This window comes from Dermacentor albipictus, chromosome 4 (genome assembly GCF_038994185.2).
Source record: "Dermacentor albipictus isolate Rhodes 1998 colony chromosome 4, USDA_Dalb.pri_finalv2, whole genome shotgun sequence".
Taxonomy (NCBI): Eukaryota; Metazoa; Arthropoda; class Arachnida; order Ixodida; family Ixodidae; genus Dermacentor; species Dermacentor albipictus.
Genome location: NC_091824.1, coordinates 88,817,666 through 88,830,345, shown reverse-complemented (window position 1 = coordinate 88,830,345; position 12,680 = coordinate 88,817,666). Strand labels below are relative to the sequence as shown.

The window sequence follows — 12,680 nt, the reverse complement described above, 5'->3', positions numbered from 1 at the left end:
TCACATCACGCGATGATTGTTGCTGTAGTTTCCAACCATCCAAGCTAAGACAGCGCACGTGCCTACAACAACTAATGAAGGAGAACTGAAGACAGTGCTAGGCACAAAGGAATTACCGAGCGGCGCATGGAGGGGTAACAGAGGTAGGACAGTAAGCAATAGCAGAAAAAAAAAGGAAAACATTGATCCTTAACATAAGTGGCAGGTGTCTCAGAGCGGCGGGTAGAATTAAGCTCAGAGTTTCATGTTTGTCCCTAAAGAAGGTTCTCTTATGTATATGGCTGGAAACCATTGACAGCAACCTAAGTTATAGTTATGACTCTTCTAGAAAAGAATAAAAGTAAGCATCGGAGAACGACCCACGAAGGTGATCCCGTAAACAGAAGAGTCATTTTGTTCAGAGTGAGCTGTGTGTTCAGCAAATAATACCAAAAAGTATTTTTATGACAGCAACAGGACATAATGAGTCCGTGTCTTACGACGAGATACTGCTTCGACGAGGAGCATATCTTTGAGTAAAGTCACTGCTGCTCCATAAACATGTATCGGTTCTGTCCATGGCAATTTTGCGATCGCCTTATTGCACTGACTTGAGGTTTAAAGCACGTTTACACCGAGAAGCTTTCTATCGCGTAAGCAGCTGCGGCGACAAAAGAGTTTTTGTTTAGACTGAATTTCTCATCACGCGCAAAGAAATGTTCCATAACCCCCCGCAAACTGCCATGAGACGCATTCGAACTCACCAGATTGCTTCTTGTCCGTTTGTTCTGAATTCATGGTTGTAGTGCAGGAACATTGAATCTATGCGTATGAAAATACACTGCAAAAGCTAAAAACGCAGTCATTACATTATTTGGGGAAACAAGTTAACGAGCTTCTATAAAAAATCCCTAATTGCATTCAGGTCGCGTTTGGCGCCATATGACTTTACCATCGCAAACAGTTGCTCTGTAGATACAACGAAGGTATGCTAACCATGAACGCCATATTGATCGTGCTCACAGCCACTGACTGTACTGCCGGCCTCAACTATGCGCTACGCAGTGCAAGACGTCGTTCGCGCTCACCATTTGCATTGCACCATGCCTACAAATACACAGCGCACAATAAGCACAATTCTAGCTTCGCTGACCGTTGAATTATCCAACGGACTTGAATGATCACGCTCATTTTCTTCAACGCAATAGTACAGAGAAAAAAAGTGCTACGTACTCAAGGTGTGAGCCTCATTCAACTCGAATCAACACAGAAAGCACATACGAACGCTTAATCTACAGCTATAGTCTAATACGCACAACGTCCATTTGCTACACAGTCACTTGTCTAGCAGACTTCCGTTGACAGGAATCATGGCACAAATTGGCAAAACGCCAGCAAATGTATTACATAGCAAATATACACAGCGCATATATAAAGCGACGTGGCTGGCCCTCCCTTTGCCACATGAAAATTTTCTAACCTGCTGTTTACACCCCCGAAAGCAGCTTTCGCCCCTACCTCCTCCAGTTTCTCGTAATCCCTCCTTCTGATTGCCTTGCGTCAAGCGATGCTTTTTCTCCGGTGACGAAAATCTTTGTGACAAGTCTTTTTTTTTCTTGGTCGCGCAACTTCGGGAAACTTAGATTTTCCGGTACCAATTGGGTATAAAGGATGCTTGCAGACAACGTAAGCAGCTTTACGCAGTGCGAGTAAAGTCTTCCACGGTCGTAGGAGTAAGTCACTTGAATACGCAAAGGGTGTCGTGCGTATGTGGTGCATAGTAACTTCAGTTTGTAGGCTTCGCATAGGTCAATCATCGCTCCTAACTTTGTTACTGGTTCGATGTGCCTTACTGCTGGGTGCTGCCCTTGAAGCCCTTGCTTGGCTTTGGTACGTCCTTGCAAGGCAAAACATTTGTGCGACAATAAAGTCTACTTTTTCCATTGCCATACATAGAGCCACTACGCGAATATCTAGTGGCATGCTTTCAAACAAATTTAGCCACCCCGGAATTGCTCTGATACAGGATCTCGAAAAGAAATGATTAAGGAACCATTCGTGGAATATTCTTCTCTTATGGTAGTAAGGGCAATGAAAAATCAGAAGCATTTATGACAAAACAGCTTTCACGGCTACCACAAGCGAGAGCACCAATTAGATACCAACTTTTTAGAAAGGAGCAGTCACTTTGGAATCACTTTGCGCATCAGACGACAATTCCCAAGTTCTGAAGCGACTTGATTGCAAAGGCGCCACTCTACTCTTAAAAGTACAGAATTACTGCCTTTAAGCTCTAGCCTTGAAGATCGAGGATGAAGACTGGCCGTTCATTTTATCGATATTGTAGAGCTTGAAATATCAGAATGCGTCCTCTATGGTGTCCACTCTGTTGAAATCTGTGAAACTGTGAGAAGAAGATGGCTGTTGAGGACACTAAAATTATTGCGTTGTAGATATACTTTCCCAATTGTTATGAACGATATTAAATAGCAGGTGCTATTTAGTAAAAAAAATCTGGGGCTTTTGCGTGCCATATCTCCATCCGATTATGCGGCACACGATGTGTGGGCATTTTCAGATTAATTTTGATCATCTGCAGCTCTTTAACGTGCATATAAATCTAAATACGCAAGTGCTTTTTCATTTAACCCCCATCAAAATGTGGCCTGCTGCTGCCGAGATCGATGCGGGAACCTCGAAGTCAACAGCACAATGTCATAGCCACTTACAGCTACCGTGGCGGGTAGGTGCACTTTCTAGAGGCGCATTTTGGGAACTATTAGCTTGTGCGAGCACTGTTAAGTCACGAGGCCAGTAAATATGTGCTTCACTCCGCGAATACTGCATAACGAGGTTGAGTGCATTCTGTTTCCGTTTCAGCAAGCAACTGAATAGACTGCTGCATGGCCATGTATCACCGTGGTCGGAAGGAGGCAAGCCGGCGGACCAACTAGAGTACTGCACTGCCTGTCTAACCCCAGCTGAAGCAACACCCTCACTAGCACAAGTAATTTTGACAACTTTGCGCTCTTCGATACGCCAATAATTACCTTTCACGCGTGTTCTTGCAATCTGGCCCCTCTGGAAAACAAACGGCGTGGCCAGGATCTATAGTGGCTAGAGGGAGTTTGAACGGTTATTGAAGCGACACATTAAGTTAAGAACTTAAGATTGACCGATGGAGTACACCTATATAATGCAAAGTCGATGAAACAAAACAGTTGACTATGGAGAGCTGGATGCGCAGTGATAAGCCGTGGCCAAATAATGGATGTCGATGGAACCAGCCTTCGGACAAGTTGACTTGGCTTTGTCAGAATTGCGCTCTTTTCCTGTTCCTTGTTCGACCATCGTTCTTTGTTTGGGATTCCTTGTTTGGCTGCTTCACAACGCAAACTATAGTCAGCGTGATCTGAAGTAGTTTAGCTCAGAAATAAGGAACATGCAATATGATGGTTGTACATGCTATTTTGAAGTTCCCGAATCAATAATAAGTGAAGCGATACATTTTGACAGCGTCTGCTCGGGATTATTTGCAAGTCTGCAAGAAACAAAAAAAGCCAGACACTGAGTTTGGAAAAAGAAATTAATAATTTTACCTGCCCACATTATTGAACTTTTGCAGCGTAGGAATGTTACAAATACGCGAAGTTACATGGAAATCTGCTAGTTCTGGCTGACGTCCCCAGCACCACTGTTCTGCGTGAAAATTGAAAAATTGTTCGTGGTAAACAATGAACCTTATCCGCCAACAAAAATAAAATAAAAAATAAACGAAAACGTAAAGCATTGTCAAACACTCTTGCTGTTGAGTGTCGTTTTGCCTTTTAAATTGCTATTCATTTCAATCCTCAGTTCTAAATGAAATAGTGGGGTTTAATTTCCCAAAAGCAGGAACATGGCTATGAGAGCCGCCGTAGTGAAGGGCTCTAGATAAATAGGTGGTGTCTAAATCATGGTGGCCATCACGTGTTCTCGGCTCTAGAGCCACTGCTGGCGCATGTAGTCTGCATCTGTTTCTTATACTCTGAGGCAAATATCGCTGGGTCATAGATTTGGACAGCACATATTTCATCCACACAGGCGTGAGGGTAAATATAAGTATACCAGCGTTTTATTTACCTCCAATCGGAATGCTTCCGTAGCGGCCGGGGATAAAAACCCCGACCTCCTGCTCAGCCGATCAATGCCATAAACACTGAGCCACCGTAGCGAGTAGGGCTTCACTCATCTATCTTCGACTATCTGAAATGGTTGTTCTGTCTTTGGCGTTACATTTGACAAGAGGGATAAAGTTTGTGCAATTGAACGCGACAGCCAGACGGCCCAAATATAATAAAACTGTTAAAAATTTTTACTTTCGACAAAAATCTAGACACTGCTTACGCTGCCGTGAATTCTCACGCAAACCAAGCAACATATTTGAGGAAAAAAAATTACAATGAGCGAGCGCAGCGAAATAGCATAAATGAGTACCAACCGTACTTTTACGGAATGAAAAATGGAAAGCTATTCACAATGGGTGTTTGTCGTTGCGCCGCATATAACCATGAAATATGAGATAATTAGTAAAGTTCTTTAGAGAATCGGTTCACAATGAACCGTAATTAGGGCACACTGTCATCCCTGTCATTGCCGACGGAAGTTTAACCCGTGAGAATGCATTCAATCGAACGTCCGAGGTTATTCAATGGAAGGTTTCGAATCACAGAAAAAAAAAACAGCGCTTCAAGACAGGACACAAAGGAAGAACCATGCACTCAAAGCGCGCGTGTGTGTGGTTCTCCCCTTGTGTCCCGTCTTGAAGCGCTGCGGTTTCTGTGATAATGAAGCAGCTAGCGCGTCAGTTAATCCTTGCAAAGTTTCAATGGTGCACCTTTGTTCTTTGAAAATCTTACTCTCAATTTTTGTAGAAATGCAGTCACGTATAATCATTCTTCATGTCTGGTGAAGCTAACGGAGGAGGCTTACATGTTTGAGAGTTCGGTGGGTATACACTAAAGAAAGCAAGAAAGAAAAAAAAGACCGCACAGAAAGTGTTTAGAGTATGGCGGCAAAATGGGGAAAACATCCCAGTAAAACAAAGGAACGGCCACTTTCTAACACTAAGGTTTCCATGAACAATGCCTTTTGTCCTTATAGAACCGCGAAAATATAAGCCCTCAACCAGAGTGAAACTTTCCTAGCTTTATCAATTATAGAGTACCGCGGTTTCTTCGCGCCCCTATTCTCATTGAACGCTAATGAGAAAGGTTGTACCGACCTCAATAACTGATTGATTCAAGAGGGCCATGATATGGGTAGGCAGTGTCACGCAGGCTCTCTTGAAAAAATGAAGTCCGACGTTTTGTTCTCTCTTCAAGTGTACACTGCATTACTGCTTACAAGCACACCGATCTCTCAATCTTCCACTAACACTGTATTTCACTTTTGTCCCCCTACTCCTTCCCCCCGTGCAGGGCAGCCAACCCGAACTACCTCTAGTTAACCTCCCTGCCTTTCTATGCGTACTTTTCTCTCTCTCTCTCTCTTTAGTACGGAATATCAGTATCTGATAATGAATGCATCTCGATGTTTAGGGTAATTCTATTTGAAGTCTGATACTGTCATAGCAAAGTCATTTCGTTCAGTGGGCTGAGTAATATCAAAAGATGTTTTAATTGGTCTTGGGGTTGGCATTTTAACGAGATTCCAGTGCATGGAGATGCACTTGGAGACGCACTAAAGTTTTTCTAAACGAGCAGGAATGGCGAGTCGGGCCTAAAAGGATAAGGAGGAGAAATGAACTTGGACACTCATATAACCGACTGCAGCGCGGCCAAAGCTAATCTTTATAGCCCAGTTCTTCATAAACGCCACAGCAGCACCATCATACACTTACGCGCACATGATACCCGAGAAGAGGCACACATGCACTTGTACAACAGTTCTTTTTTTGTCTCCAGGTTTACGTTATTGATGACTTGGAATCGTTCAAGAGAATGCGGATGAAAATGAGGAATTTCTAGTTCCAAATTGTGGCACGAAGCATTATATTAAGCTCGTTTGTCGAGCTTTATTTTTGTTGAAAATGTCGTCCGGTCCTTCCACGTTTCACGACTTTCTGCAGTACAATAAAACAGTAACATTAATAAATAATGTCACATATATTTTGAAACGAAGGAGAATGCGTGCAAGCCTCCATGGACAGAGTGCCCACGTGTAATCTTGGTGCTTCTTAAGCAGTGCTTAGCGTCATCTAGGAGGCGCAGTTGCAAATGTAGGCTTCACAACCTTTTTCAGTTTTATGGTCCAAGCGTGCATGTTTTCCCGAAGGTTGAAACACAGAAAAAAAAAGAAAAATGACGTGGTCGCCTGTACTACATATGTCGAACTCAGTAGAACATGGCACAAAGCACTCATTGTTACTTTTTTCGTTGTTCTTTTCTTTCATCAGCTTGCATGCAGTAAATACTTTAATAACAGTTTTCTATTTCGTCTGCTGCATAAACAGTAATCCCGATAGTGCGTCAAGCAAAGGGTTCCAATCATGGTGACATCTACTCAAGGGCGACGCGTTGTCTAGCAGATCGGGGTAGAGTATTCTGAAATAATGGTGAGCAAGCAGGTCTGAGGCGAACGCTGGAAATAAACGGGAATCAGTGGTTTGACAACCTCGATGTAGGCTGTGGAGGACTCTGGACTCTGGAGGACTGAGGTTTGGGTTGCGGTGTGTTTTGGGGTGGCTGTGCTCACAGCAGCGTTTTGTGCACAGTTGAATCGCCATACATATAGGGCTTACAACCAACGCAACAAAGGATATGTTGTGCCCCTGCTGTAAGTGGGGTGTTAAAAATATAAATGTATTTGAAAATAGCACTCTCGTAGACTGTCCTCGATTCGTGCTGGAATTGCTCTAGCGCACTCTCAGTGGACTGTGCTCATTGACCTTGACTATAAGTATATTTGAAATGAGCAGCGCTACTAGAAGGAGACAGAAATATGATACACAGATAGCGCATAAATCCGGTTCAACTAGTAAGCGATAACAAAAGCAGTTTCATGCGAACTTGTCACTGAAAGCAAATATTCCGCTTTGTTGCGCAGAACCCAATGTAAAAGTACGAACTTTCTGACAACTTCAAGGTGATTACGCAATTGTGTGTATTTATTGTTATAAAATACACTCACAGAGGAATTTGAATTCACAAAAAGTAAAGAAACAGAAACGCGGTTAAAGTAGGCAGAAGTCAATCAGAATCGTTATCCCTACCGGGGTGCCTAGCATAGTTCATGTATTATTTTAGGACATTTAGTTACAGTGCAGCAAATATTTAACGGATTTTGCATAGTGTATTGTATACCGACTGGACTCAGATAAAGTTGAGCAATGATCATGTAAACACTCCTATATCCTCCTGAAACCAGAAGACCTCTCATATATGTAATCGCTTGTCACTTAGGTTCTTATTAATGCGATTAGCATTCTTAGCTGCATCCCAGGATATTGCTGTTTGTATGAAGTTTCTAGACCCATTACTCCAGCGGCCTTTCTAAAACATAGGTCGCAGTTTCACCCGAAAGGCGAAGGATCGATTGCGATAGCCAATTAAAGGAGAGCTAAATGTACGAAGTAAGGATAGTAGTTCTGCCGGCGATATAAACTTGTAAACATAGGCGCACTAACATACTGAGTCTCCTACTGAGTCGCGTGCTTTGATCGTTTACCATTTTTGTGTATGTTTTCATGGAATCTGGACACTAATTGTTTACATAACTTCCCCTAAGCCCCCCCCTCCCCCCCCTTACTCATTGCCCCATCAGGCTTTGAAGGTACGTTCAAATAAATAAACAAATAAATAAATTAACAAGCTTGGGTTCACGCGCGCACAAGCAAGCCTGACCACATCTCTCTATCACCGCGGAAACTCGCTGTCAAAGACGCGGGAGCGAGGAGGCGGGGCAGCAGCAGCGAGCGCATTGACCTTCGAACACGAGCTAAGCCACCCGAGTGGGCACGCGCGGCCACCCGCGGAGCCCGGAGTAGAAAGCACTCCCCATCCCTATTATACCCCCGGATCTTGGCGCGCGACGGAAGACGGCGCGCTTCCTCCCCGCTTCCCTCGCTTGCGTGGGCGAGATTGAGCCGCACTCGCCGGCCCACACTCGCATGCTTTCACTCGCACATGCAGCACACGGCACGCGGCGACGATATTATCACCCTTGGGCGTTACACGGTACCCCACGGCGACGGCAGAAATGCGCCTAGAGTGCCCACGTAATTGCAATACCAAAAAAAAAAAGTTCAATACTTCGGTAATGGTCGGCATCAAGTCTGGGCGCAGCGGCAAATTGTACAGCGACATTAAAAGCTCCCGACAGAGCTTTCTGCTGCTCAATGCGAGCTACCTAAAAGTAGCAGAAGCTTGATGTGGACGAGTTGGTTTTGCCCACTTGAAGGAAAGAGCGATACGAAGACGCGGACTAAAAGAGGAACACGGTCGTATCTAGGTTGTGTCTATTTAAAATCCTGTTTCTTCAAAAAAACGTTTAGTTGGAAGTAGCGCCTTGTCCGTCGTAGATGTTCCTCTTTTAGTCCGCGTCTTCGTAGCGCTCTTTTCTTCAAGTATACATAAAAATATTTTTCCGAGCGTGAAAGAAGCCCGCAAAAGCACGCAAAATTGCCGTGCGACTGGCCGCTCGAGGCATTTTGCGTGTATTCGCGGGCTTCTTTCACGCTCGGAAAAACACGTTTATGTAGCACGTGTATTGAGCAACAGAAAGCTGCTTCGGTAGCTTTTCATGTCGCTCTACAATTTTCTCATTGACATTTTTCATCTAACTATATTATTTGAGATGATTAATTAGCATTAATTATGCAGATAGATAGAACGAAAAAAATATCTGAGTATCTCCAAGCGACAGCAAACTACAATAAACTGCTTTTGTCCAGCTACGTGGCATTCGCATATTTTTAAACTCTGGCTAAAGTTAGCTGGGACACTTTGTATGTATGTACGTACGTACGTACGTACGTACGTACGTACGTACGTACGTATGTATGTATGTATGTATGTATGTATGTATGTATGTATGTATGTATGTATGTATGTATGTATGTATGTATGTATGTATGTATGTATGTATGTATGTATGTATGTATGTATGTATGTATGTATGTATGTATGTATGTATGTATGTATGTATGTATGTATGTATGTATGTATGTATGTATGTATGTATGTATGTATGTATGTATGTATGTATGTATGTATGTATGTATGTATGTATGTATGTATGTATGTATGTATGTATGTATGTATGTATGTATGTATGTATGTATGTATGTATGTATGTATGTATGTATGTATGTATGCATACGATTATTAGTGCCTTGTTCGACTGGACTTCTCTTCAAGAGAGTCGCCCCTGGTGCCTCGTACTATTCATTGCTTGCCTTCACTGAAACACTTTGCCAGCAGCCTGCCATGAGACTATTCATCCGCTGTGCGACCGCCTTCTGGCTACTGTACCTCGGTTAGACAGCTGCTCATATGGTGGTGGCCATGAAACTATTTGCTCCGCCACACAACATACGGTTCGTGTAAGAGAATACAATGAACTAGATAATACGGCGGCCTCCCCTGCATACCCAGAAAAAAAAGAGAGTAACAAAAATAAGCACTAAACTAACGCTTGCTTGCGCTTGTATAGTGCTATAAAATGCGCTTTGTAGCAACACCTTCGCAGAGGCGTGGCTGTAGGTGTGGACGCAGCTGGGACACACCATTTATGAAGCGTTCTATAAAGAGCAATTCGTGAAGTACGCCAGATCACAAAACCAACCAGCCCTGTGCAGTGGACCTGCTTAAGTGAAGTCAGTCGTTTAGTTTCATTGTCAGTGAAAGTTTATGTCTACTTGAACATTCATACCAGTTGTCTTTCTCGTTGAATTGTGACCATGGGCCCTGTTGGGGTGGTCGTCATGATACTCTGCATCACATCAGTCACAGCCGATGGTAACACTGAGGAGCCGTTGACAGGTTGGTGATTTCTTCAACCTCGACATAGTATACGAGAGCTCCTTGGCACAAAAGCATCTACGTACGCTTCTTGCATAAAGGCATTGCTCGGAGTTCGCATAACGCTGTCACAAAATAAAATCGTGAAATAGTATGCCACCTCTTGCTAATGCAGTACCAAGTACGAACCTTGCAGGCACGTTGTTAGCTTAAGTTAGACACTGCTTTGAAGTACAAATAAGCTATAAGTGACGCGGACCGCTGTGGTAGCTCAATGGCCTTGGCGTTGTGCCGCTAACCACGAGGTCGTGGGATCAAATTCCGGTAGGGCGGCCGCATTTAGATGGAGGCTGTATGCAAAAGCTCCCTTGTACCGTGCATTGGCTCCACGTTGTCTGACGATTCGGGGAACAATATGTTCTAGAAGATGGCAACGAAATTATGAAAAAAGTAGAAATAAGAAAACTATTGCGAAGCTGACCATGACGTTTATAAATGTGACAATAGTGAAAAAGTAGGCGTTTGCGGACAAAGCAAATAGTGGTTCTAGGTTTATTAGAGAGTCAAGCAGTTAAATAAGCTGCTCATGCTAGGCCCACAATTGTTCTTGAAGAAAACGCAGGGGACCTACGATGCAAAGCAGCGTCATTGAAACGTGAGGAATCACGTCCAAGTAGTACGTAGACCTAGTTCCTTTGGTTTAGTAAGCTGGGCTTTGCAAATATGTCTTTTACGCTCTCTAAACAATAGTGGTCATCACAGGAACAGTTGGCACCTTACCTAATGAGGCAATTATAACTCACATGTGTGGCGTGCAAAACACAGTCTGTGATACTTGACATACAGTCTGTAAATAGGCTGGTCTACGTTAGGGAAGAAAGGAAGAAGCTAAAATTACATCCATGGTATTAAGCGTACTTTACGGGCGCAATAATGTAATGTTTGCTGAACCTGTCCACCGTTGTCTTGCAGCAAATTAGAGCGGCAATACCAATTAGAGCAGCTTCTAACTTTGGGCACTCCCTAGCGACTTGTTTCATCGCAAGCCAGAAAACCCAGTCCCAAACTAATATTACCCTCAGTCGGTGAAAGATGAGCAAGGTCACTATATAGCTTCCACGCAGAGATCCACACATGTGCATTGAGCCCATCGGTGAGGTGCAGAAAAGAAGGCGTAGGAAGACTATGAAGTGTGGTTGCCTCTCCCTCCAAATTATTGGGGTACAATGACAAAGTATTGGCAATTAAGCCGTGGGACTGCTGTGAGCCAGCGCTCCTTGCGATTGTTTTGATGCATTCATGAAGCCGCTGGCGCCACTTAGTACGTGACCTTAGGAGCAGCAATCTCGTTAATTCATTATGCGCCTGCTATATATACCCTGACGAACCAAGACTGCTACAGTGTTTCGATCTGCGATGACGGAGAATAATATGGTAATTCACGGAGATTGATTTATAAGCAAATAACAGCGATGTGAAGCGGACGTAGGATGCAGCCAAGGAAACTAAAAGAAAAGCTGCTAAACCTATTCACAAAGAGCACTGTCGGCGCAGCCAACTCGACAAAGGGGCGTCGTCTAGCTAGTCTTGCCGGGTCTAGGTGGCATGCTGTGCTGTGTGACCAGCTGAAGCGGCGCATGACTATGCTGGAACTCTCGCATGTTTTTTTTTTCACTAATAGGTGCGTTTATGTGCATACGCGCGCGACGGCTGCTCTGTCAACAACATTCAGATATATATCGCTACCTCAGGCGAGGCCTGTTTCACCAATTATTTCGCATAGTATATAGCATCCGCTCTGTAATACAGGTTTTCGCTAAGTGTGCCATGGTTGCGTAACAGTAAGCAAATTTCTGGAAAGCTACGTTGTGTGTGGCGCGCTTTATTTCCGTGAGCATGCCAGCATTTCGATATACTTTGTTTCAAGTGCGTTCTGTTCTGCGTCCAAGAAATAAATGCTCCAGATCATCGTGAGGGCAACGTGATCGTTTGCATTCTGTTCAACCACTTTTTGCAAGCATGCATTAATGATTATGTGTTCAGTGCCAATGCATTTTCTGATTCCTTCATAGTATTCAGAGCATGAAATCTTAATGATAACTAAAAGGATTTCCATGGCTCAGACGCATTCCGATTATGGATTCACAACAAACAATCTTTTTATGTCCAAACCCTCTAAATAAAACACATAAAAATGAACTAAGATTTCTCGTTCTGCTGTTCGTGCAGGAAATACTGCTGTTGAGATAATTCTGTGATATGCAAGGCAGGTGCATGCGCAAAATATGCAGTGCAGGTTCTCCTAAGCATTTCATGCTCGACGCACATTCTGAATGAACCATCTTTTTTAGCATACAAAAGAAAAGGTGACCCATTTGTATGTTCTTGCGACAAGAAAGTGTTTCTCCCGAAGCAACTGATACGTAAACGTTTACAGAGAAAATACCTAGTGCTGGTAGATTGTTCCTCCTTAATCAACAAGATGGAAGCTTAAAGGCTATTTTCTTGCTTCGGCCTGCAGGCGCCTTCATAACTACGGCTACGATGTATAGCCTAACTGTCCGCAGACAATCTGTGCGAAATTGATAACTGTGTGTGAGGTGCCGGCTGATCAGGCGTAGAGCGCCCCACAGACATTTCGGAAATTGCCTTAAGAGATCATCTTACAATGGATGTGTTCATTATGGCAGGCTTCAGTGG

General features: G+C 43.6%; 2 protein-coding genes across 3 annotated transcripts in view; one reads left to right on the top strand and one right to left on the bottom strand.

Moving 5' to 3' along the window:
* LOC135901154 (facilitated trehalose transporter Tret1-like) overlaps positions 1–12,680 on the bottom strand; it is a 207,567-nt gene that overhangs the window by 31,364 nt on the left and 163,523 nt on the right. The gene's annotated exons all lie outside the window — the stretch shown is intronic.
* Positions 1–12,680, top strand: part of LOC135901185 (uncharacterized) — a 43,712-nt gene that overhangs the window by 18,973 nt on the left and 12,059 nt on the right. The window contains exon 2 of one of the 2 annotated variants that reach the window (XM_070537225.1): positions 2,860–2,986. In XM_070537225.1, coding sequence (XP_070393326.1) covers position 2,986 — 1 coding nt within the window. In that variant the 5' untranslated portion in view covers positions 2,860–2,985. Of the gene's footprint in view, positions 1–2,859; positions 2,987–9,810; positions 10,002–12,680 lie in introns of those variants that run through there. The other variant, XM_065430874.1, reaches the window with a different exon arrangement.